Here is a 26,283-nt window from a genome sequence, read left to right as displayed (position 1 = left end):
CATTACTTAACAAAAAAAACCAACTTATCAACAGGTATGGATTCCTGAGTTAATGTTTCTATTACAGAGGTCATTCAGGCCTTTTTTCTTCCACCTCTGCTACCTGGTGTTTGTCAACAGCCAGGGTAGGAGTCACTCTCGGTAGAAGTTGTCCATGATATGATCCATTGTTAGGTGGAAACATATATGAACCAAGGGTGTCTTTCCAGAGGGTTCTGGAATTTTTACTTTGCGTGAAATTGAGTTACAATCTCCTCTGAACACAACATTATACAATATGGTATTTGATATGTGAAAGTCTTAACTTTGTATTGGTTATATGCAATACATAATTAAATATAAGAGAAAACTATTAACATATCCCAAAAGAGAAGATGTGACAGGTAGGTGTGTCAGACCTCTCATTTTCTGTTGATAGCTCTTTAACTAAACAGAATTGAAGATATAAAAATTATGGTTTGTCTGAACAAATGACGATTTTATGGTAAGTAATGTACTTTTAATTTCTTACTCTTTCAAGGGGTGCTGGTGAAATAAGTATGGAATGTCTTGTATGTGTTATACTTGGGGAAATTCAGGATTATTTAAACTAGTAACATTTGAATTACTTTAAATTTTATGCTGTACTAATTGGTATAACATAAACAAAAACTAGTATAATAACATTTTGAATGTAAATCACTAAAATGTTTTGTCATGCATAATAAAAGGACATCTGGGAAGAAAGGACTAATGATGAAGTCAACCAACTAAAACAGCACTTCATCAACATGAATAATTTTTTTCTAATATTGTTATAAGAATTATACACAGAATCCACAACCAATAACACAGTCAACCAACAATCCAAAAGTTAATGAAACTCATACTTTACATCCCAAGTATCAAGAACAAAGTAACATTTAGAAAAACCTATAACTAAATATAACGTTCCAGTAAACACGAAATTCACCCAAAAAACCCAGATGCCATACTGAAAAATATACTATGTAAAAATACTCTATGGAACATAATATAAACATTTTTTATAAAATACAATGCAACAACTGCCATGATTTCTATAACAGAGTTCCATAGCTAGAAACTAGATACAATGAATACAAAACAAACTACTCTTATATTTGAACAGTACATCTCAAATGAACATAATAAGCATTGCATTTATAACAGGTAAAAGTGGAGCTAAAGTGAGCTTTAGTGGCAATGTTGCACAAGCAAAAAGATATTAATGCTTTTTTAATTAATCTCACTATCAAAAAAGAGTAAGCTTTCTACTAAATGTAGATCAGTAAAAATGTTTCATTTGTTTTTGTAGAGAGAAAAAATTGATATAGGTGTTTATAGGTTCTTTAAAAAACAAAAGGAAAGTTTTAATAATAGGTTTAAATAAAACAACATTTGATTTAAGGTTCTCTCGAGCTTAATGAAAGTCAAATTTATATAAATGTAGTGCCTGCTTCCTGAAAGGAAATCCATTGTAGAATACACTTTAGTAAGCCAAAACATTTAGGAGGTGACTTTTATTGGTTACTGAATTTAAAGAAGTTTGTGTGTTTTTTTTTAATTTTTTAATGTGTGCTTTGAGTTATGAATAATGATTTTTGTTTTAGGTTGGGTAGCAGTAACCTTCGAACATGACCAGATATGTCACTTGAAAATCTATACACCTGGTGGTCGTGGTTGTTGCGTTAGACAACCAGCCTTACTTCCATATGCTTTCAAGTTGAAAGGAAAGAAAATACATGGGACTCCTGCATTTGAAAACAAAAAACCAAGTATCATCAGGAAATAAATGTTTTAATTACTTTTTGTAAAATATAATGTGATCATGAAATCTAGACTCATAACAACTTGTGTGTAAAAGTAATGAAGAAAAAGATCACAATTTAAGTTATTATTAATGTTAAATATGATGATTTACTAACGATAATTGTAGTAAATGTTTATTTAAATATAGTAGTCATTGTACTTATACTAGTATGATGCCATGGATTAGGTACTTCAGTATTAATAAATTTTATATTTACTGTCATTTGCTAGTGAAATTTGAAATTTTTGTGCTTAATTTCTCAGACATGCTATACCCTACTGATAGCACTGCACAACAATTTTTTTTTAAAAATTTTGCTCTCTGAACAGTTTTTCCTTATTGTGACAGGTATCTGGTGGGTGTGCACAAATATAGTTTTGGTTTTGCTTCATCACGTAGGAATTCTGAGAAATAGACGGTTAACTGTTTACCGGCAATAGCGTATTTAATTGCATTTATGTTTCTAATACGCTATTAAGTTCAACATAATTAAAAGTGTTTTGCTCCTGATTTTCATTTGTATTCAATGTCAGGTGCATCATGTTGCAGTGTCCAACAGTAGTCAGCAAGCATTGATGGATTCCAATTGCCCTGACATCGTTTTTCCATTGTTGCAATGTCATGGTGAAACCTTTCACCATGTTCGTCCCTGACAGCACCGGGATTTGCGGGGAAGAAGTCCAAGCATAAGTGGAGGAAATTAATCTTGAGTGACATGTTGCACTTCACTTTTTGTATGCTTTGAGAAGTTTGTCTACCAGCTGAATGTAATGTGGGGTTCTGTAATTACCAAGAAAATTGTCAACAACGTCTTTGAAGGCTTTCCATTCAATCTTTTCCAGCCTAACTAACAGATCTTCGAACCGCTTGTCACTCATAATATGTCTGATCTGAGGCCAACAAAAATGCCCTCTTTGATCTTGGCCTCAGTTATTCTTGGGAACATCTGTCTTAAATAACGAAAACCTTTGCCTTCTTTGTTCATTGCTTTCACGAAATTCTTCATAAGTCCCAATTTTATGTGAAGAGGAGGCAAACAAATCTATGCTGGGTCGACAAGCGGTTCATGCGCCACATTTTTCTGTCCTGGAACTAACTTTTTACGGAGTGGCCAGCTCTGTCTAGAATAATGTGACTCTTTGGCACGACTGTCCCATTCACAGATGAAACAACAGTACTTTGTATAGTTGAGTTGCAGTCTCAGTAACAGAGCAACGACTCTCAGATCTCCACAGATATTCCAGTTGTACTTGCTGTACTGGATGTGCTTCAACAACATTTCCATGTTCTCGTAGGTTTCTTTCATGTGTGCTGCATAGCCAACAGGTATTGAAGAGTGAACGTTGTCATTGTATAACAGAACAGCTTTGAGGCTTAACATTGATGAATCAATAAAGAGACGCCACTCTTGTGGGTCGTGGTCACAACCCAAAGCAGAGAACAATCCTTCGATGTCAACACAGAAACAGAGATTGTCACCTTGTGCAAAGAATTTGGTTATATCATCTTGGCAGCTTCGAAAAACTGAAATTTTTGTACCTGGTGACAGCAAACACCATTCCTGCAGTCTCAAACCCAACAATTCGGCTTTTGCTTTTGACAGACCCAAATCTCTGACCAGATCGTTTAATTCTGACTGTGTTATGTGTATCGCCTGAGGAGCATGGTTCAAAATCCAGATCAATGTCACTGCCAGTTCTCTGCATTGCAGTTTCTTCATCTGGTTCGTTTAAGGTCTATTCCTCTGGTGATTTCAGAATTGGAAGACTGTCGTCATGTGGCAGGGGTTTCATTGCTGAAGGCAGATTAGGGTATTCAATTGACTTCTTGTTTTTGGCAGAGAAACCAGACACATTAGTCAAACAGAAGTAACAGTCCATCACATGGTCTTTCTGTTCTCGCCATATCATCGGGACAGCAAACGGCATTGTCTTTCGAGTGCCTTTGAGCGAAGCTCTCGGACAAACAGCACATGTCGCACAACAAATGTGAGGCACCCATTCCTGGTCTTGATCACCAATTTTACAGTTGAAGTACAGATGATATGCTTTCTTCACAAGAGCAGTCGTTGAGCATCTCTGATGAACAAGTGTATACTCGCCACAAATATAGCAGAATGTATCGAGGCTGTTACGACATTGACAAGATAAATTGACCGACACCAATCGTCTTGTAAAACGTCTATAACATCTAACTTACTTGTTACAGTGCTACTGAGGCAGTGCTATATTCTGAAACAATACGTACACACTATAAGGTCTATATTAATCCAATGAGCAGCATCTGTGCATGCAAGCCACTTTTATAGCCTGCTGACACAGTGTCAAGCTGGCTCCAGCCTGCCCAGGCATGCCCAGACTACATACTTCCACAGAACAGCTTCTAACCTGGCCTGATTTCATGTCTGTGCATGCCCAGACTGTACCAAACATTGTTCATAGGTTTCTTATAGAATTAAAATTTTTTGGACACAAATATAAGAAAAACATCACAAAACTGAAGGTTTCAATGAAACGGTACATAATGGGCAAATTTGGATGTGATATTCGTGATCAGCAGCCAAAAATCTATAAGGAACACCCAACGCTGGTCAAGAAGCAAAAACTTTGTTGTGCAGTGTAGTTTGTGTATCTTTTTGTAATTTGTTGATTGATAACAGAAAAATTCCTGCCTGCTGTGTTTTGTAATCTGAATAACTGCTATCTTTGTAATAATCTTCATTACTCAAAAATTGATTTCAAAGTGAAGTTAGACAAAATCAGAAGAGTTTTTGATGCACTCCAAAAGAGACAAAAAATATTTTAATAATGTGGTTTAATGAACTTACAAAATTCATCGTTCTCTATATTTTATTGAATTTAGTTTAGATACTTTTATTAATTGCGAAATATTGATGTTACATAGTTTAGTATTGATAATAATTATGTATATCCTGAATAAAAAGTAGAAACTATTGAATTGTACATTAAAGTAGCTTGTTACATAAAACATGAACACACTATGCAATTAGAAAATCTGTTAAATTATATCAATATATTATTGATTTTCTTTCAAGATATTATGATAGCCTCATATAGTTTTTTCCTAAGTTTAACATTGTGTTAGTATAACAGTTACACCCACAGAAATGTTTTTAGCAGCTTTTTCATGAAAAACTCAAGGACATACAAGAAAAAATTTCAAGTTTAACAAGAGTTTGAGATAAACTTATATAGCTTTATGAGAAAAGATATTGTGGTTAACAAATCACTACATGCAGATCATGCATAATTTGTAAACAAAGAAGAAATAGTTCTTTGAATGAAATGTTACTTCAAGATAAAAGGCATTAATATGTTTGCTTGAAATTATATAGCAAATTTCAGCATAAGCATTTTCATTGAAGTAACTAACTGTCATAATCTCAATATTTTTCTTACTAAAATTTGCTGCAACTTTTAAATATATCAGTTCATTTCATTTTTTTAATGTGAAACTTTTTTTTTCTTGGCATGCTGAGATAACTAAGCTTTTGTATAATATTAGTATCAAACATTGCTGGAATAAAAACTGATTTTATATAAAACAAAAAATCAGGCAAAGGGTCAGTCAGTACCAAAAAGATGACCAGGATTCAGTGGTATCATTTGAAAGGTCTATGTGTAGAAAACATTTTGTCATGGTAGCAGTTTCAAATCATCAGTTTTCTATAACTTATATGTGGATGAAAGAAACTGATATGTTTAAAAGTTGGAGCAAATTTTAGCAGGAAAAATATATTTGTAAAATCCTCGTAACTTTTTACAACATAGCAAAACTTTGTTGAATAACACACAAAATAGTTGCAATGTACTAAATTGATCTGAAGGAAGACTTTTTATGAAATAAATTTTTTAAAAATAGTATGACACAATGCAACATGTTCAAATTGAAAGCACCATGTAAATCATGATTATTGATGTGGAAAATAGTGTATATTGATGGAATTGTCATTAGACTTTTTAATTACTGAATGTTATGATGATTTGAAGCTTTTCATTTTATTTTTACTCAATTATTATTTACAATACATACATGTAGGGTCAGTTTAAATTTCATACTAATACGAGTAATATATCATGCTTTTACTGTCACTGTCCTTGTTAACCTTCTATAGTACCAATTTAAACAATATATTATTTGGACAAACCACAAAAAATGTATCTAATTGTACATGGATTGGCATGATAAAATTTTCAAAACAAATACAAATATTTGGTTTTTATTTGAAAACGTTTTATTTTTAACTTCATCAAATATGTCAAAATTTGAGTTCTTCATTGTCACATGTCTGATCCATTGGCTTTTGTTCATTGTTTTCACCATTTTCTCCAGACTGGCTGTCATAGTTCTTCAGTCTACAGAGTTCTGAGTTTTTTGTTATTGCTCATACTTTTGGAATCTTGCAAAACTTTAGCAGTTATGTTCTAAGAGTTCAAGTACTATTTTCATTACAGTAGTTACATCTAGCCAGTCAATAACTAACTTGTCTTTGTCATTGTGTATTTGAACCTTCCATCCATGACCTTTGGGTGAAAGTGTGTTTAGTAGTGTTTCAAAACTCCTTCCTCAAATAGATGCCTGATAATTGGTTCTGAGTACATGCTTGTAAAGGGCATCATCACACTGAGGAAGTTGGTGTGGTACAATATTACCCTTGATTGTGCTAAATAAATGATACCAGTGTTATTCACTTTTTATGTTTTTGAAGTAGCCTTAGGAGGATACATTTTGCAAATAAATACTTCAAGTCTATCCATTAGTGATGTAGAAATTTCCCTATTATTTTCCTAGCTTGGTAAGAATGCTTTGAAATTCTTCACATTTCTACAGCATTTTCAATGGAGTAAACTTTCTTCTACCAGCAAAAATGCATACCTATAAACTGTTTGCATATGGAATTGTCTAGAGTAGATGCAATTTTATGTCTACATATTGGATTGTTGCTTGTGTTCGACACTTGATATAGATGGAAACTTCAGTACTAGTACTGAATGCTAGGGCTAAAATAAATGTCAGTATGATCAACAACAAGTATGATTGGTTTATATCCAGCATCAACTACATGGTCAGAATGTAAGATTGTTCAAGTGTCTGCTTTATCTTGCACAGAATAGAGATAAGGTACAATTATACTACCCTTACTGTGGAATATCTTGAAGCAGTTCTCGTCAGACGTAATGTACAAAATCTTGTCTCGAAGTCTGTTCTTTATTTGATTTCTTCAATTCACTGATGGGAATTGAATAAAGTTGGACATGTTATGTGGTCTAGGAAAGCATTTCTTTATTGCACTACTCTTTGTTGAGCCATAATGTTCTTTAGCCAAATGACACTTGTGGTTGCTTTTTTGATCTTTCTATCAACATCTTTTATTGATAAGGTCTTGTACACATCAAAAATGATCTCCAATCAGGGAGAATTAATTTTTTTATGAAAAGCTTTTAACAGAATCAAAGAAGCAGTGTCTCCAAATATTTTTTATGTACTGATGCCATTCCACCTAGGAGATGTGTTGAGTAAGTAGGAGTGTAATTTGAAGATGTACAATCTTTTTGAAATTCCTTTGAAAGGGTTGCTATTCTGGTTTTCTTGGAAGGCTGCCAATAATGGCTAATGATCGTGACACTGGGCCTAGCAGTTTGATGCTCAGGGACAACTTGCATATCAAGTTGTATGTGTCATTATAAGCATACTTCCAAATATATTAGTGATTGTTTTCAAAATTATTTCCATTTTGCTAGATTTTAGAATCGGTGAAAGTTTTCAGCTACAATTTGCAAAGTAGGTCATTAAATTTTATTGTGAGCAGATCAGTTTCTAGTCTTTGCTCTTGAAAGATTTTGCAGGTTGGTTTACCATGCAATTTAGCCATTTCTAAATCTTTGGCAGTATTTTCTTGTGACTCTGTGCTGTTAGAGACATTGAGAAGTTCTTTTGGTTCACTGAATGAATATATTAGTTTGTTTATAGCTTTAACTGCTCTTGAGACAGAACTCCGTATTGGTGAAGTTGTGCTGCCTGTGGCCCCTGAGACAAAGTTCTTGAGAGTTATCTTTGACCATAAACTGACCTTTATACCACACATCAAGCAGCTACTGGCCAAGTGTACAAGAGCACTGAACATCCTCTGTATCCTCTTTTCCACTATTTGAGCAGATCAATGTTCTGTGGTAAAGATATATCGTGCTCTTATTCGATAGAAACTCTACTATGGATCACTGATCTATGGCTCTGCCAGAACCTCGGCATTAAAGATGCTGGACCTCATTTATCATCAAGGACTTCAGCTCTGCACTGGGAATTTCCACACTTCCCCAGTTTAGAGCTTATACACAGTGTCATGAACCTTCTTTGCACCTCTGCCAATTGCAACTGTCTTTACTATATTCTTCGAAACTTTGTTCCTTACCAGAGCATCCCATCTGGGGTTGTGTTTTCCTTCCTCAATGGGCCATACTTTATCAGAACAGACAGTCTGCCCTTGCTCCTTTTGGCTTTTGTATCCAGGTGCAGTTGGATGAATTGGGTTTGTCCTTGGATAACATTGCTACATGCACTGATCAGCCCATCCTACCATAGCTTCTTACAGTCTCCAAATGTAACCTGTCTTTAAGTCATCTAAGAAAAACAGACACTCCTGATTGGAAATACTGTCTGTTATTTGCTGAACATCTTTCAAATCATCCTTTCATTCCTATTTATACAGATGGTTCGAAATTAGGTGACTGTGCAGGCTTTGCCATGGTTTGTTGTGGTTCAGTAGTTGCATACAGAATTCCCTCTACAGCTTCTGTGTTCACTGCTGAACTGTATGCCATTTCTTTTGCCCTGGACCACATAGAAGCTAAGCAGTACTCAAACTGCATTATTTATACTAACTCGTTTAGTTCTCTATTGGACCTGGAATTGCTTCACGTTAATTCACATCCTGTTCTCGCTGATATTCAAAACAGACTGGCCCATTTCCCTTTAACATCTACTTCTATTCAGTTTTTCTGGATACTGGGCCATGTTGGCATTTGCAGGAACAAGCTTGCTGACACTGCAGTTACACCCTTGTGCAAATTAATTGAAACAAGACGGAAAATTACGATTTTTTTTCAATATTTTGCATTTTATTTCAGAGAATCCAAAAATTATTCACAAATTAATACATGATATGACTGCCTTTATTTTTCAGAAGAACATTAATCCATTTTGGCATCAAGTTTACAAGTTGACTGCAATCTTTACTAATTTTTGGATCGCGGTACCACACCTCAATTAGCTTATCTTTCGTTGTACAGTCTTTTCCTCGAAGCCTTTCTTTACAAATTGCCCAAAGAGTTTCAATAAGATTTAAGTCTGGAGAGTTTCTAGGCCAGTCCAGCACCTTTATTCGAGTTGTAGTCATAAAATTCTTCAAAAGTTTCGATGTGTGGCATGGAGCCAGATCTTGCTGAAAAATGCCAGATCCATCTGGAAATTTTTTTTTCAATTTTGGAATGACTCTTTTCTGCAAAACTTCAATGTATTGTTGTGGTCCCCTTGCATCATACCTTCCACGATATGTAAGCCTCCGACGTCATAGTGGCTAAAAAAACCCAAAACGTCTTCAAGGGATGTTTTACGAACTGATAGATGTGAGATTCTCGAAGTTTCTTACCTGGAGATCTGCGAACATGCAGACTTCTTTGACCCTGTACAAAGAAATGAGTCTCGTCACTGAATAACACCTTCCTCCATTGTTCTTGCGTACAGTTCTTGTATTTCACACCCCATTGATACCGTGTTTTCTTCATTGGTTGGTAAGTTGTTTTTTGACTGGTCTCCTTGCCCTTCTAACGCAATTTAGAATGACGTAATATTCCTCAAAATTTCGTCATATATCCCAAAAATAGATCGACCGTACCGCAAAACACAGCTAATGACGCCGTCTGTGTGAAAAAATGACTATTAAAGGAAATCAGCGAAACTGATGCACCAACATGTAGTCTGTGTAATACTTAGGTCACGATAAGCCACATTTTACTTTCTTGTCGTCGTTGAGAGTTGTAATGACGGCACCCTTTTAAACATATGTTCTAAGGTTTGTCCATAACGTTAGACAGTGTTATTGGTGATGGTGACATTATCCACCTTGGTAATGTTTTTAGTTTTTTAAAGACCATTTAATTTTTTAAATTTATACATTAGACCTTTTTAATGTGATTCCCTTTTGAGAACCAAAGTCCGTCTAGTTCAATTTGAAATTAGAAAATGGCCGTAACATGAAATAACTCGAAACCAGGAATGGAAAGGCCAACTTCAGGTGACTAATGCTGCTGTTTGAACTACCTGTTAGTCATCATTATTAAAATTTTGCTTTTTAAACTGTAATAACTTTGTGAAAATGGCTATAATGTCAAATAATTTGGAACCAGGACTGGTTTCAACTTCAGGTGACTGGCAGTGGTTTTATACTTTCCTGATAGTCTTCCTGGTGAGTTATGATAATTATAGTTATGCTACAGAAAGTCTTTTAGAACTTGTATTACTGTAGTTTTTCTCTTAATGTTGTAGACTAGATGTAAACAGTGGTTTTATGCTATTGATATATATTTTTTAAATTTATTTTGCCTTAATTTCTTTTTATGAATTTTACTAAATTTTCTTTAATTTTAACTTTTCACCAGATGTTTGGTGCAAATCGCCTAGCTGCTTTGTACCATAAAACACCAAATCAGCTAACCAACAACCAACTCTTGAGACATCCTACTTGTTTTCATTAGTCTGGAGTTTTGCAAGTGTGTGCGCTGGGAATCTGTTATTTGCATGTGTGGCATATGTTGTAACATTCAGACATAAGCAATTCTTTACTCTTCTATTAGTTAGTAGGAAAGAAACTCAAGATTTATGTTTTATAGGGAATTATCTGCAGGGTGAGCTGCACAATTGTCTATAAGCAAGCTAATTTTTATTTTATTTTTTTACAAATTCCTTAATCACATTTGTGAAGTCGTGGCTGAAATATATTTCCAATCATCCATTCATATACAGAACTAGCATAAGAGACAGGAGCTTGGTAAGATTTTTAGGGAAGCAACAGTAATGTTTAGCTTTTCCTATCAGAAACAACAGTACTTTTTCAAATCGTGTCTTCTTTACACAAACATTATAATTCAACCCTTTAGGTGGCTTTCCTCCTTCAACCTTTGAACCACATTCAACGTAACCACGAGAATCAAAATGTTTTTGGAGAAAAGTACCACTTTACTGTAATTTATAAGGTCCTCATGCTAATAAGATTTAATAATTGCTGCCAGTTTTTCACTGAGGCATTGTTGTGATGCTGTAATTTTTACAGATTTTTTTCTCTATTTTTAACCTGTGTAAACGTTGTGTCTTTCATGCAAGTCCCTCGTTGATTGTCTGAAAATTTTCAATTTTCATAGCTCGGGCCAGATGTGCTGCATTTAAAGAATCATATATTTTCTGGTTGGTGCATGTGTATCCACAGAATAAATTTATTTCAAGGTCAATGAAGTAAAGCTTCATAAATATATCTGAGTTTTAATTCCTTAATTATATTGTCATGTACCAAAACTAAGTCACTTTCTTGTGCTTGTTGCATCACCTGTGAGTGGTTAAGGTCTTTGGTTTAAAAACCTTGTGATTGAGCTTTCTTCCAAGTATGCTTGTTGGTAGTGGGACATCTTCCACATTACATTTTTCTTGGATTTTTAAATCTCAGGAATTGGTGACTTAAGTGTTGAGTTCCACAGACTGTAGACTGAACAGCAATTCCATTAACACAGTGTGCTGTACCTTGTCTAGTGAGTGTTTACTTCAGTTTGTTAGTGTTATCCCATGCCAAAACGGTAAAGACGTGTTGGGAGAACAGCATCATTACCTATTGCAAACAGTTTGTTTAGACATAGTGCTGTGTCATTTTCTTCAGAAACAGTCTATGAAAATCTATAGGTAAGGCAATTTAACATCTTAATGTTTCTAGTTAAAGCTTTTACAAGATTAAAATATTCACTCAGGAAGGTTACAGTCAGTGTCTTCCTGCTGTAAAAAAATATTTCGTTACACCAGAGCTTATCTTTTTTTTATCAGCCATACTCGTATTGTATGGTTAAAGAACAATTACTTTGTAACTGTTACGTTACTACTTAAATAATAATCATATATGCTGTATCTCAGAACGGCTGTTATAGGTATTAACACTTTTATTGATAAGGAGAGAACAACGTTTCGACTTTCGTAGGTCATCTTCATGTTAAGAAAGAGGGTTTGCGAGTGATCGTTGCCGGACACACGTCTAAGGGTCGAGAGTATAAGTGAGTACGGGCTTGTAGGGGGCGTTACTGTTGAATGTTAGGTTATTAATTAGTATAGGTATAAAGGTTTTCCTTTATATTAGTTCAAATTGCTGTATAAGTAGGGCTTCTTTGATTTTGCGTTTGTTTATATTTGTTTCTCTACTTGGTATCTGGAAGTTTTCTATTGTTATGTTGTATTTATTTGATGTTTATTTATGCCTGATCTTACCTACATTACGTCATTGTTAACCGTACACGCTCGTGCAATTTTAACGAAACTAAGAAACTCAAATGAAAAAACTTCAATAGTTTTACCTTCACAGAATTAGAGATTAGTTTTTCCTTTCTACACCGTTGGATGAAATAAATATAATTTCTTCTATTGATTTTTTGATTAAAGTTAAGATTTAAGTTTAACTAATGTACAAAGATTGTCCATAATTTACATAAAAAACTACTGAAAGCCATATTAATCTCGACAGGTAAAGAAATAAATGGCCTGCAGAAGCAAAAATGAATCTTGACTATCAAATGACCTGCTGCATTCAACCTGACATTTATGGACTCGTACAACATACCTGTATTAATCAACTCAATAGTAAGAACGACAAGGAAAAGAAGGTCCGCCACAACAAGAAACTAGATAAATTAAGGTGCAACAACAAAAAAGACGCCAACACGACGAACCAGCAACAAACCTCGTAATTAACAGATCCGACCGAAAATTAAGCAATGAAGAAATACGTCCAGTCAATAAAGGACTTAACTTCGCAGTAACACCTAGAAATATTCCTTCCATCGAAATGAAAGCCTGCATCGAAGACCTAGTTAGAAGACTGGTGCTCCACTATACACAAACTGAAAATGGCAACAAAACAACTTACAGAAAGAAGACAACTTCGACAACAATTCCACCGACAACCAACAACCTATCTTTCCAGGTGGTACTGAAAACATTTATTTCCCCGAAACACCTAAAAATAGTATCTTGAACAACCTTTTAAAAGATATTTCACACAAAACCTCAACATACTTTCACTGAAAAGAAAACTAAAAATCAACCAGACACAAAGATATTAATTCTATAAACAACTTAAGACAACATCATCAAAATTCTAAGAGCAGATAAAGGCAATGCTATAGTTATAATGAGCACAAATGAATACATTAAAAAAGTGAACATCTTATCAGATACAAACAAATTTAAACTACTAAACACATATCCAACAAAAACACGTGAAAAACAATTAAACAAAATACTACTACAAATGAAAAAACAATCTCAGAAAACGTTTATTCTTATCTGCGAAAGACCAAGTCAATTACACCCCAACTAGAGGGCACCCCCAAACCTGATTGCCCACTACGACCGTAATGTCGACGTATGAATGATTTAACTACAGCCTCGGTAAATATATAGCGTGGACATTGTTTACGTTACATAAAGCTGATGTTACATATTTATATAACCATATAAATGGTTACATAAATGACTTCCACGACTAAATAATAAACATGTTGTTGTTTATTATTTCAAGACGGTAATTAACCGTTGATTTCTCCAAGCCCGTTCCCTTGGCTGTGGTTTCGCTAGATAGTAGATAGGGACAGTGGGAATCTCGTTAATCCATTCATGCGCGTCACTAATTAGATGACGAGGCATTTGGCTACCTTAAGAGACTCATAGTTACACGCCAATACACAATTCAATGGCTCCTTTTTCAAAGACACTTTTGACTTTAAATGTATTCTTAATCAACTAAATCATAAAGCCTTAATGGCCAGTCTTGATGTATTCTCCCTCTTCACAGAAGTTCCAACAACTGAAGTCTGCAAGATAGCTTTAGAACTTTATATCCAAAACCACAACCCATTGATACACATCCCCAGCAACCAATTATCAACCCTTATAGAATTCACTACCACCAAAACTAACTTTATGTTCAATAACCAAAACTACCTAGAAATAAATGGCTTAAGTATGGGGAATCACGTGTCACCAGTTCTAGCGAATATTTTTATGAGACAGATTGGATCTCAAGCGATCAATTCAGCCTTACGCCCACCACTATACTGGTACAGATATGTTGATGATACAATTGCTGGAATCGCATCCACAGAACGCACACTTAGTTTTTTCAATCACGTTAACTCAATACATCTCAACATTAAGTTCATTTGTGAACAAGAAAATAAAGTAACCAAATAGCATTTCTTAACCTCAAGATCATTAGAACTGATACACAATTCAAAACAGAAATCCACAGAAAAATCACCCACACTGGATTATACACTCCCTGGGACTCAGCACATGAAACAAAACAAAAACTCAACATGTTAAGAAACCAAGTAAACCCAGACAAACGATAAAATTAACGACGAAATCAACAAAATAAAAAAACACGTCATCAATATCAACAAATTTTCTCAAAAAACCGTGGAAACAATTATATACCAACAACGAACTAAAAAACCTTATACTGCTGCATACCATGTGTTTCCGACATAAGCGAAAAATAACAAACATTTGGAAAAAAAAAAACTTAAAACATTCCAGTAAACACCAAATTTATTCAAAAACCAGATACAAAACTAAAGTCCATAGTATGTAAAAACTACAATGACAAACACAACAACGTAATCTATAAGATACAATGCAACAACTTCCACGACTTCTATATTGGAGAAGCCAGCAGAAAAATATAAACTAGATTCAAAGAATACAAAAAACACCTTCACACGTTTTTGAACACTGCAGATCAAATAAAGACAACATAACGAAAAAACAACACTCAGAAACTAAGTAGGGAAAGAAATATAAACAAACGCAAAATAAAAAATCCCCACTTATACAGCAAGTAAAATCAAAATTAAACCAGTATATAAAGGAACACCTTTATATCTATACTAATTAATAACCTAACATCCAATTGCAACGCGCCCTACAATCCTGTACCCGTTTATACTCTCGACCCTAAGACATGTTCGGTTGTTTGTTTTGGAATTTCGCACAAAGCTACTCGAGGGCTATCTGTGCTAGCCGTCCCTAATTTAGCAGTGTAAGACTAGAGGGAAGGCAGCTAGTCATCACCACCCACCGCCAACTCTTGGGCTACTCTTTTACCAACGAAAAGTGGGATTGATCGTAACATTATAACGCCCCCACGGCTAGGAGGGCGAGCATGTTTGGCGCGACACGGGCGCGAACCCGCGAACCTCAGATTACGAAGCGCACGCCTTAACGCGCTAGGCCATGCCAGGCCCAGACATGTTCGGTAACGGCCACTTGCAACCTCTCTCTTAACCTGAAGATGACCTAGAAGGTCGAAACGTTGTTCTCTCCCTATTAATAAAAGTGTTAATATCCATACCAGCCGTTCTGAGATACATTTTTATTAATAGCGAGTTTCTTGTGATCAAGAAATACTATATTCTGGATTTGTTTGGAGACTCTATTATTGTAAATTCATTGGTTTATTATTTCATTTAATCTTGGTAAGTATATTATTTCTGTAATTAAGACATTATATTCTGTTTAAAGTAGCAGTTAATTACGCTTTTTAATTTAATCCGTAATTTATGCTCTAATCTGACAATTTTATGTTTGATTTTCAAACGTTAAAGACGTTGGTTACGATTTTTTAGTGGGAGACTGATACTTCAAAGACTAGAGAAACAGTGATGAAGTAGCCAAAATAACGAAATATATATCACCAGAAAAGTTTATTTACCTTATTGAGAATATATTTAAAAAATGGTTGTAACACAAACTCTGCATGATTACTAAAAATTCTAATGTACTGTCTCTCTCAACTTACGAGTTACGGAACTAAAACATAACAAAATGACAAACTTTCCCTATTAAACTGTATCCTGAAGTAACAGTAAATCTCCCAACGACAATTAACTGTAATAGTTACCAGAATATTGAAGAATTTTTGAAATCTTAAATGACGACAATTAAACATAAAAGACATGTAGTTAATGTCGAAAAAGAACATGGTACTAAATATAGTACATAATGCACAAAATAGCGAAGTCTGGGTTTCTGTTGAAACTCGGAATTCCAAGGATCGAGATGTCTGTTGTTAAATATAATCCTCTTCAATATTGTCATCTTCCTTGATGTGGACGATCTTCAACTCCTGGTATTCTTTATATTCCACAGCCCAAGGTTCGGGTTCTGCAGTAGAAAACAACACAAACAGCAAGGCACCAGCGATATTAATCCCTCCCACTATGTAGAACACTTTCTTCCATTGCTGCATACTGGCCTGTTTGGTATTGTTACAATTATCACGTGTTATATCTACCAGATGATTAAAATTTCAGATTTTAATCAGAATGAAAAATTAAATCCGAAAACAACCACCTTTATGAAATACTAACATTCATATTTTAAAAACCAAAACAACAGCTGATAAGCCAGTGCAACAAATATGTCTGAATCGCATGCAAATTAACATGCAGTGGCAGCATCCGTGTCATCAAGAGTCGCATACCTTTAGCAGTATTATAATTTTTAAGTATTTATAGTCATACGTGCCTAGCGGGGTAACCTCATCCATATACACTTGTTGTTTTTGAATATAAAGTTGACGTTTGTTTTTGAACTTAAAAAACTATTTATTAGACTTCCCATCACCAATAATATTTTTAGGAATGTTGTATGCTTTGGTATACGTTTGCTGGGTCGTGATTACTTGGTAGAGTGTCTGGAAAGCCACAGACCCGACATTCCCATAGAGAACTGGAGTAGTTAATGAATCTTCAGTTTAGATGTGATGAGTGTAGTTAGAGACTGTGAAGTTCTCCTTAGTGTTATATAGACAGAACTGTATTGAGTTTACAGCAAAATTGACTTGGCTTGGTTACGAGGACTATTGATCAAAGTCACCAAAACTTATATGTATAGAGCTAAGTAGACAAGGTACCGTTTGTATGATATTCGCCTTCCTATACCATCTTTTACGTAACTCAAATATATTCTTATTCCTCATTTTTGATTTTACATATACATATATAGCATGTCTTCGCTCTTTTACCATCGCGAAGTCGTAGAAAAAAAAAACAGTTTTAACACTCATTCTCCGATACAATTGCATGTAAATTTAACCTAAGAACTGATGTATAAACATATATATACAAGAAATCCATACTTACATTGTGCTGTAATTTAACCTAAGAACTGATGTATAAACATATATATACAAGAAATCCATACTTACATTGTGCTGTGTCAATAGTCCTACCGCTAAAGGTGCCAATATACCTGCAATGTCAATGATGGTGTGCATAAATCCTACAACTGTACCTGTAACAAAAAAAATTAGATTGCTGTGACTTCCTAAAATTGTTTATATTCCACTATTTTATGAGTAAATTCATGTGCAAAATACACAATATTATGCTTAGAAAGAAAGTGTGGATTTCAATTCTGAGGCTTTCTAAGAGTGTCTAGTTAAAATGTTGCAACCAAATTGAAATTCAGTGGACAGTTTTACGAAATCTTTGGTGACCTTAAAGCAATATATATACCTTCTTATCAGATAACTCTCATACAAAGCAATGAGTCACATGACTGTATTCTACGTGGTTGATCAATTAACGGTGAAATAATAAGATTAATTTTGCTTAATCCGTTAACAAGTTAAATAAGCACTCCAACATAGAGTCATGAAATAGGCAACAAACGTATGTGGTAATACCAAGTTCTGCCTAGTCATGTAGAGAAGACCCGGCGTAGCCAGGTGGTTAAGGCACTCGGCTCGTAATCCGAAGGTTACGGGTTCGAATCCCCGTCGCGCCAAACATGCTCGCCCTTTCAGCCGTGGGGGCGTTATAATGTGACGGTCAATCCCACTATTTGTTTGTAAAAGAGTAGCCCAAGAGTTGGCGGTCGGTGGTGATGACTGATTACCTTCACTCTAGACTTACACTGCTAAATTAGGGACGGCTGGCGTAGATAGCCCTCGTGTAGCTTTGCGCGAAATTCAAAAATAAACCATAAACCATGTAGAGAAGAATAAAAGACTTAAACTGGTAACTTGTTTAACTCATATGACCTAGATCTTTGGAAAATTGTAATAATAAAAAAAAAGGATCGAATATTTAGTTTGTATAATGTTACTTGTGAAAAGCTACAGTTCTTAAGAGTTCAACATGCCGTCTGTGTATTTATTTCTTTTATAATAAGTATCGCCAAAATAGACTTGGAAGCCAACGTGATATAAAAATTCTTTATTAAGATGTAAATACCCACAATTTCGAGTAACTAAGAACTTAATACCGGCGAAATCTGGGGTAATATCCGCTGCCATTGGACCATCACCGCCTGAAGTAAATCCATAGAAACTGGTTTCAATTATCAGCAAGATGATGGCGCTGTAATAATTGCATCCCACGTGAGCAATAGCAATAAAACACATTGCCGATCCGATAAGAGCTGAAAGAAACATGTCAGTGTTATGTTAAAGCATGGGGATAAATTATGACTTCGATAATATTTCATTCTAAATAACATACTCTATAATGAAGAAAAAACTTTAAAACTCTGAAGAACATAGGAAACTACATAATAATGTACTGTCAAAACATACTCCATAATGAAGAAAATCTTAAAACTTCATAAACTCTAGAACTTAGGAATGTAAATAATAATATAGTATCAACATTTTTGGAAGGTACTAGTTAAGTAATCTTGTAAATATTTAGTAGTAGTTACAGCAGCGCAAAATGCTACATAATTTTCAAACTGGGAATTAAAAAGTCAAAGATAAAACAGCTACATGAAGTTGAAAGTCGATGTTTTATTGATTTACTTACCAATTGATTGAAAGAGTTTACGAATATTTGTTATGCTCAGATAATCTCTCGATCTCATATAGTCTGCTAAAATCGCACTGGTAATCATGGTGATGCTCTGGGCCACATATAAGGTTGCTGTCCATAACCCATTCTTAAGTACAAGCAAAAACAGCATACATTACCTTTAGTATTATGTAATACAGGAGATCAAAAATACGTTCCGTTGTTTTGATTTTTTTATAATGAAAACAAATTCCCCAGGACAAATTTAATCTTACTATGAAACTTTAACTCTGTATAAAATAATCTTTTATAACAGGAAAATAACTAAATATAAGAGCAAAACATTCATGATTTTAACATAATTATTGCCCAGTGAGAAAACATTTTTGCATATCGTTATAAACGTATGTATTAATATTGTATCGTTACGTTTACGCGGCTGCTGTTTTATGGATATATTTAAACATCGCAGTAGTCTATTATCATGCTATGTGTGACAGTTTCCTTTCCATTAATTACAATATCTTAATAACTGCTCAAATATGTAGGATGCAACATACAATCTTCGTCATCGATAACCTGAAGTAGAAAGGTTAGCTAAGTGACAAACTACCCACAAGCGTTGTGCAAGACAGGTGATGACGTAAATCAAGTTTTTGCTTAATATGTTAAAAATATAATCTAGTAATGATATGGAACATATTTACTAGAAAGTACGTTTGTTTTAAAATCCAAAGAATATCTCGAACAGTTTGAACAGTTAACTTAAGAATACTAGGTTATTTATATTTTTTAGAAACGGAAAACAACAAACCTGTTTTGAAGGGGAACAGAATGACGTCTTTATTTATGATAATAAACTTATGGAGTAAAACTAATGCTTTTCTATTCTGTAACCAAACATTAAGATAACACTTCACTTCCCCAAATAGCATTTGGAAAGAAATCAACGAGTCTTGACCCCAAGTGGGTTTCATGTAAATTGAATTCTTAGAGGTGGACAGAGCAAAGATAGACAATTGTGTAGCTATGCGTTAAAAACAACCAACCAACCAAGGAGTCTTTGTCATCTCAAAGAACTAATAACAACCGTTAGATGGCAATGACTGTCATAAGAAATTACTACTTTTTTTTTTTTTTTTTTTTTCTGGAACGACATCTTATGTACATAACGGGCAAAGTGGCCAGGTCCTAGTTAGCCGTCCATAATTTTGAGCTGCGTTCAACGACAACTCGTTCAAAACACCCGCCGATTATGTCGGCTGGTGTTAACCAGAGAGCAAGATGTACTGTCACTCTAATAACACACACATAGCTGAGAGAAGCTTCTTTGGTAGCACAAGATCTCAGAACAAAAATCCCTCTGAATCCTCCGTCTGAGTTAATTAACAACTCCGTCATCACGAATTAATTAACAACTGCTCCACGAACTAAGTGTAAATAGAAGCAAGTGGATTGAATTTTACTGAAAGCGGAACCAAATTCAGTGATAATAAAAACTTTAAATTTCATTAATAGTCCTGCCGTCTTTTACCTAAGTTGTTGAATTTGAACAACTAGGTATAACTTGTCCAATAGTAACTCCTACGCTTCCCTCAATAAATTTACTTTAAAACTAGAAAGAAGTAATACCTTTAATTACTAACAATATTATAAAATCTCTTAATACTGAATAGCTGATGAAAACGTTCATTTCTTTAATTTTCTCATAGGCTAATCCATTAATATGATATTCTAAATAATATCTGAATATATTTCGGATGATATAATTCTCAATTTTTTTCTTAGCCAAATACAGATATTCAGTAACGACAGGTGATGACTGTACGATGCATTAGGATTAGACTTCTTGCGGGACAGTGGTAATTTTAAGGACTTACAATGCTGTAGTTCAGGGTTCAGTTCACCGCCACAGATACAGCAGATAGCCCAATGTGGCTTTTTCTCTAAAACGAACAAACAAATATTTATAGCCTTATGGCTATATCAATGTAAGATTATGTTCTGTCTGAGATAAGAATGTTTAAAGCAGTACCATAAATTAATAACAAGTATAACAACATGATTTTATCAAAGAAAAAACAGAGTTAATTGCGTGTAAGCAAATTCAGATAATAAACAATGCTATAACGATTGAGTAAAATTGTTATATAGAATTAGTTTAAATCATAAACGTTTTTCTGTTTTATTTTTAAATTGAGGGTTATTTGCAGTATATACAAAATTATATTCTTATCTTGATACAATAACAATATTATCACCTTTATACAATAATATTGTTTTTTGTTTTTGAATTTCGCACAAAGCAACTCAAGGACTATCTGTGCTAGCCGTCCCTATTTAGCAGTGTAAGACTAGAGGGAAGGCAGCTAGTCATCACCACCCACCGCCAATTCTTGGGCTACTCTTTTACCAACGAATAGTGAAATTGACCGTAACATTATAACGCCCCCACGGCTGGGAGGGCGAGCATGTTTAACGAGACGGGGATGCGAACCCGCGACCCTCAGATTACGAGTCGCACGCCTTAACACACTTGGCCATGTGTGTTAATTTCATGAGTTTTTCGTAGAGCTTATCCACGTATTTATTAAGGAGTTATTTTTAAACCAGAGCCTGGCATGACCAAGCGTGTTAAGGTGTGCGACTCGTAATCTATGCATTCTCTCAATCAGACTGTATTAACCTTTCAAGGTCAAGGGTATCAAATCCTGAGAAAATAATTAACATTTTTCATATCCTGTTCGTTAGTTTTTGCGCTTTACCAGAACTTTTAACTTTATTCATATTTTTCATAGACTAATTAAAAATACGCATATATATAAATATATTTATTCGATGTGATTTTAAGGAAAGCTTTAGTAAGTGTTTTATTTATTTATTCTCTGTTTTCAAGACTTTTAAACAATACATTTCTCCAGTTGGTATTGAAGGGAAATGTTTTATTCTGCTAAATTAACTTATAAATATCAGTACATGGCCAGGTGGTTAGAGCACTCAGCTCGCGATCCAAGAGTCGTGAGTTTGAATCCTCTTCACACCAAACATGCTCGCCCTCCCAGCTGTGGGCGCGTTATAATGTTACGGTCAATTTCACTATTCGTTGGTAAAAGAGTAGCCCTCGAGTAGCTTTGTGAGAAATTCAAAAAACAAACAAACAAACAATTTTAAAACCTGAATATAGATTATAGTATTTTTTTCGTTTTTAAAATAGAATATAAATAACTGATATGATGTGTGAAATTATTTCCAAGTAATAAATGTAAATATATTGGATAAGCTAAGAAGTAATTTCAAATATACATAAAACAACATGTCAATCTGATTATCAGTATCATCAAATTAATATAGCCGTATTTTCAGTGAGTGTGACATAGCATAACAATACATCAGAGTTAATCTAATATTCTTGAGAGAGGTAGCGATGGCAAAAGTTTACATATCAGAGCTATTCATCTGACCAGTAAATTAAGACCAATCTATTGTTGGAAATATAGTGGAAAGCCATTGGTATTTACCATTTCACGTTAGCTGTTTAGATGCCAAATAGATATGAAGTGACAATATTAAGTAAAGAAGCAAACAATGGTGACTGCAATGTCTCGCCCAACGCTTAATACTAACTGAAGTATCTGCTATAACCACAGCTACTCGGTGGATTAAGAACTAAACAACTGTCTGTGGCTCACTAAGTCCATATGATGAGGCTTCAAGCTCCAATGCACCTAAGTATCTAACAGGTACAGGAGAACTTGAGGCAAGCCATAAGAAGTGCATTATCAATATTTTAAACTTGTTGGATAAAGCTTAAATTGGGTCTCAACTTGGGAAAATACCCTAATATATTTCTGTCAGAAGGAGTGAAAGTTTACTCAGCCCAGAGTAAGTTGAAGGCAATGTAGTGTTTATACGTATAGAATATTATTATTTTCTTGTTAGTGCTACAGATGTCAAGAGTTTGACCAACATTGTGCTGCTTCAGGCACTTCCAGATAAATCATTCTATTGAAGATAAGTTACACGTCAGTGATCAAGCTCGACTCAGTCTTAGTATTGATACTATTTTTTAAAGAATGAATGTTACTAGAAACAACCAAATAACGGTTAGAAAATATGCTTTTGATGGATTTACTTATTACCTCAGTACAAGTCTGTAAAATATAGACGCTAATGCTTTATGGTAAATTCATAAAGTATTGACCAAATGTAACACAGAAATAGCGGAGTGGTTGAACAATCAAAAGGTGGGTAATAATTCCATCCAATGCACAATTTACGAATGCGGACTCAAGTCTTACTACACGCGAACTTAGTGATAGACGCTACACAAATATATTTTCTGTAGAAGCATGAAGCTGTGTTTACTCAAACTGCAGTTTTGTCTTGACAATGATATATTCCAATAACTGCATACCAGAGGCATATAACCAATATAATAGAGGCAAACATCTATAAAATACTAGCTGGAATATGATTAGGATAAACTTGTAACGGACAAGCAACTAAGTCTAACAATGGGGATAGAGTTTCATAGCTTATATCACGTGTATGAACAAATACATGGCATATGCTTTCTACTAAGTTGAAGATGCTTATTTTATTTACTCCAGATATTGTTGTTGTTGTAGTGTACCCAATGCAGCTACGGCAAGTAATCGCTGATAAATTTCCACATTTTTACAAAACACACACACACACGCATATATATATAGCTAACTCAGCATTTAGGCAATCCCTTATTCATAGGAGAAAATAGGGGCCGTATTCAAAGTTTTAAAAAGCCGCATACGCAATAAAAAAACTCACCACATTTTAGTAACAAACTTTTCTGAACATATAACTATATCAGGATAAGACCATCATATATTTGTCATCAAGTTCAAGGTTGTGTGAGTCTTTGAAGAAGACTCTTAGAAACATATAACCATTGGAGCTGAACCTATGCTGCTTCCATTTGCAATCAGCGTTATTCAGTAATGACTGTGATATTTACGTTGCAAAAATTTATCTTTGAAACCTACTTTTCTGCACACTTTCGCATTGAGATCAACGAATTCTTCACTGTTTGATAAGAAGGTATAACATTGATTATTAATAATAACTAACGTGTTAAGCTATAACCTATAAAGTTAGGCCCATTCGAAAGTATTATAGGCCTAGTAAATATTTTATATCATTTTACTAGGCCTATAATATAGGAAAAGTAGAAAAAGTAAATACTGTGGAAGTGTCTTCCTCGGATTTACACCCTTTCCTTATTGAGCATAATATGTAAGTATTAAAATAAGGGTAAAAACAAAAAGTAGCATTTAATTATTAATACAATCTTGGCCCGCCATAAGCAAATGTGACATCAACAAAGGTAACAGTAAAACAGCATCTTGGTTTATCAACAGCATATGTGGCAAGAAAGCTGTATCCTAATATTTTGAGTATTAGTAAGTAGACCACTGAAATGATCTTTAATATCACTAATGCTGTAAAGATATTACTTATTGAGATAAGAATACCCTCACTGTCAGAAAAGTATATACCTGGACCGTATAAAGATAGTGGTAGAAAGAATGAGATATACATGACTGGTTCAATCGGTTCACTGTTATTACATATTTCAGGAAAGAGGATGAACTCTACTATTTAACTGTACACAATCTTCCAATCAAATTCAAAAGAAGAGAAAAAGTCAGGTTTATTGGCGAAGACGCCATATGGGAAACGGAAGAATGTTGTAATTGATCTATAAATAAAAGTATAAACAGAAATATGTGTTATTATTTTATATAAGTACGAGGTCTGTTCAAAAAATACGCGGACTGACGTCATAAAACATAATGTACTTTATTTAGAAGTTACAGGTCTGGGACCCCTTCAAAGTACTCACCTCCCCAACGCATACACTTATCCCAACGGTGTTTCCACTTGTTGAAACAGTCCTGGTACGCTTCTTTTGTAATGTCCTCCAGCTCCTTCGTCGCATTTGCCTTATATCTCGGGAATCGTCTCAAATCTTCTTCCTTTCAAGGATCTTTTGAGTTTGGGGAACAAGAAAAAATCGCAAGGAGCAAGGTCAGGTGAGTAGGGGGGTTGGGGAAGAACAGTGATCGAGTGTTTGGCCAAAAACTCACGAGTTCTGAGGGCTGAATTTCGCAGCAACGCGGTGCATCTTCAATTTTTCGGTCAAAATCTCGTAACAAGATCCAACTAATATGCCACACTCTTCAGCAAGCTCCCTGACAGTCAGACGTCGATTTGCCCGTACCAGGGTGTTGGTTTTGTCGACGTGTGGGTCGTCAGTTGACGTGGAAGGACGTCCAGGACGCTCATCATTTTCAATGGACTGTCGACCATCCTTAAAACGTTCATGTTACTTGAAACATGCCGTACGCTTCATAGCAACATCACCGTAAGCCGTGTTAAGCATAGCAAAAGTTTCAGTTTCAGATTTTCCAAGTTTAACACAAAATTTCACAGCAAGTCGTTGCTCCTTCAGGTCATTCATTCTGAAGTCCACTAAACGAAAAATCGCACTTCACTTAAAATCGCGTAGCTAATACACAAATGAAGATATCTGCAATCGGGAAATGGCGTCGTAAACAGCTGATCTGTGCGAACCTAGCGACACCAAGCGGATTCCCCTGGAACCAACTGGAGCCGCGCAATTCAAACAGTCCGCGTATTTTTAACAGCCCTCCTATATATAGGCTAAAACATATTTATGTATATAATATAAAGTCTAGAACTCAAAAAGTTAAAAAAGTGGAACTATACGGAATTGTCTAATAGTTGTTTATTATGTTTTTCGTCAGGTTTTATCTTTTTGTTATCAACTCTGTCTTGCATCTATGTTGGTCAGCTGTAGTTTTGCAGACTTACAATGTTAAAATCCAGGGTTTCTGTTTCAGGTGGTGTAGAACACTTAGATAGTCTGTTACGTAGCTTAGCTTTATCACAAATAAACTACGTTTTTATGTGTATTCACCCTTTATTTTGTTTAGTACTTACCAATTTGGTTTTTAATATTATGATTGGTTTGGTTTGTTTTGAATTTGAATGGATATATATGGCTATCTGTTCTAGTTGTCCCTAATATAGCAGTGAAAGTTTGTTTGAAGTTAAGGACAAAACTCCACAGAGGACTCTTCCCACCATGGATATCAAAACCTGTCTTCTAGCGTTGTAAATCCGCTGTGTACTGAGATGTAGCATGTAAGACTAGAGGGAGGAAGGCATCACCATCCACAGCTAACTCTAGGACCACTCTTTTACCAACGAATATTGGGATTAACCAACACATTCTAACATCCCCACTATTGAAAATGCGATAATGTTTGGTGGGGATGAGATTCGAAACCACAA

At 34.7% G+C, this 26,283-nt stretch overlaps 2 protein-coding genes across 7 annotated transcripts in view; one reads left to right on the top strand and one right to left on the bottom strand.

The window, feature by feature from the left end:
* Positions 1-4,771, top strand: part of LOC143229156 (nitric oxide-associated protein 1) — a 46,248-nt gene extending 41,477 nt beyond the window's left edge. For both annotated transcript variants that reach the window (XR_013015699.1, XM_076461056.1), the window contains exon 7: positions 1,611-4,771. Coding sequence is in view for 1 of the 2 variants with exons in the window: in XM_076461056.1 (XP_076317171.1) it covers positions 1,611-1,792 (182 nt within the window). In the remaining variant the exon portion in view is untranslated. The remainder of the gene's footprint in view (positions 1-1,610) is intronic.
* An 11,054-nt stretch (positions 4,772-15,825) lies between these two features.
* Positions 15,826-26,283, bottom strand: part of LOC143229155 (sialin-like) — a 37,621-nt gene continuing 27,163 nt past the window's right edge. For all 5 annotated transcript variants that reach the window (XM_076461053.1, XM_076461051.1, XM_076461052.1 and 2 more), the window contains exons 7-10: positions 18,943-19,075; positions 18,407-18,562; positions 17,346-17,431; positions 15,826-16,391 (exon numbers count right to left, since the gene is read on the bottom strand). In XM_076461053.1, the coding sequence (XP_076317168.1) occupies positions 16,206-16,391; positions 17,346-17,431; positions 18,407-18,562; positions 18,943-19,075 (561 nt within the window). In that variant the 3' untranslated portion in view covers positions 15,826-16,205. The remainder of the gene's footprint in view (positions 16,392-17,345; positions 17,432-18,406; positions 18,563-18,942; positions 19,076-26,283) is intronic.

This window comes from Tachypleus tridentatus, chromosome 10 (genome assembly GCF_004210375.1).
Source record: "Tachypleus tridentatus isolate NWPU-2018 chromosome 10, ASM421037v1, whole genome shotgun sequence".
Taxonomy (NCBI): Eukaryota; Metazoa; Arthropoda; class Merostomata; order Xiphosura; family Limulidae; genus Tachypleus; species Tachypleus tridentatus.
The sequence above is the reverse complement of the archived record's forward strand: the minus strand, read 5'-3'. Positions and strand labels throughout refer to the sequence as shown.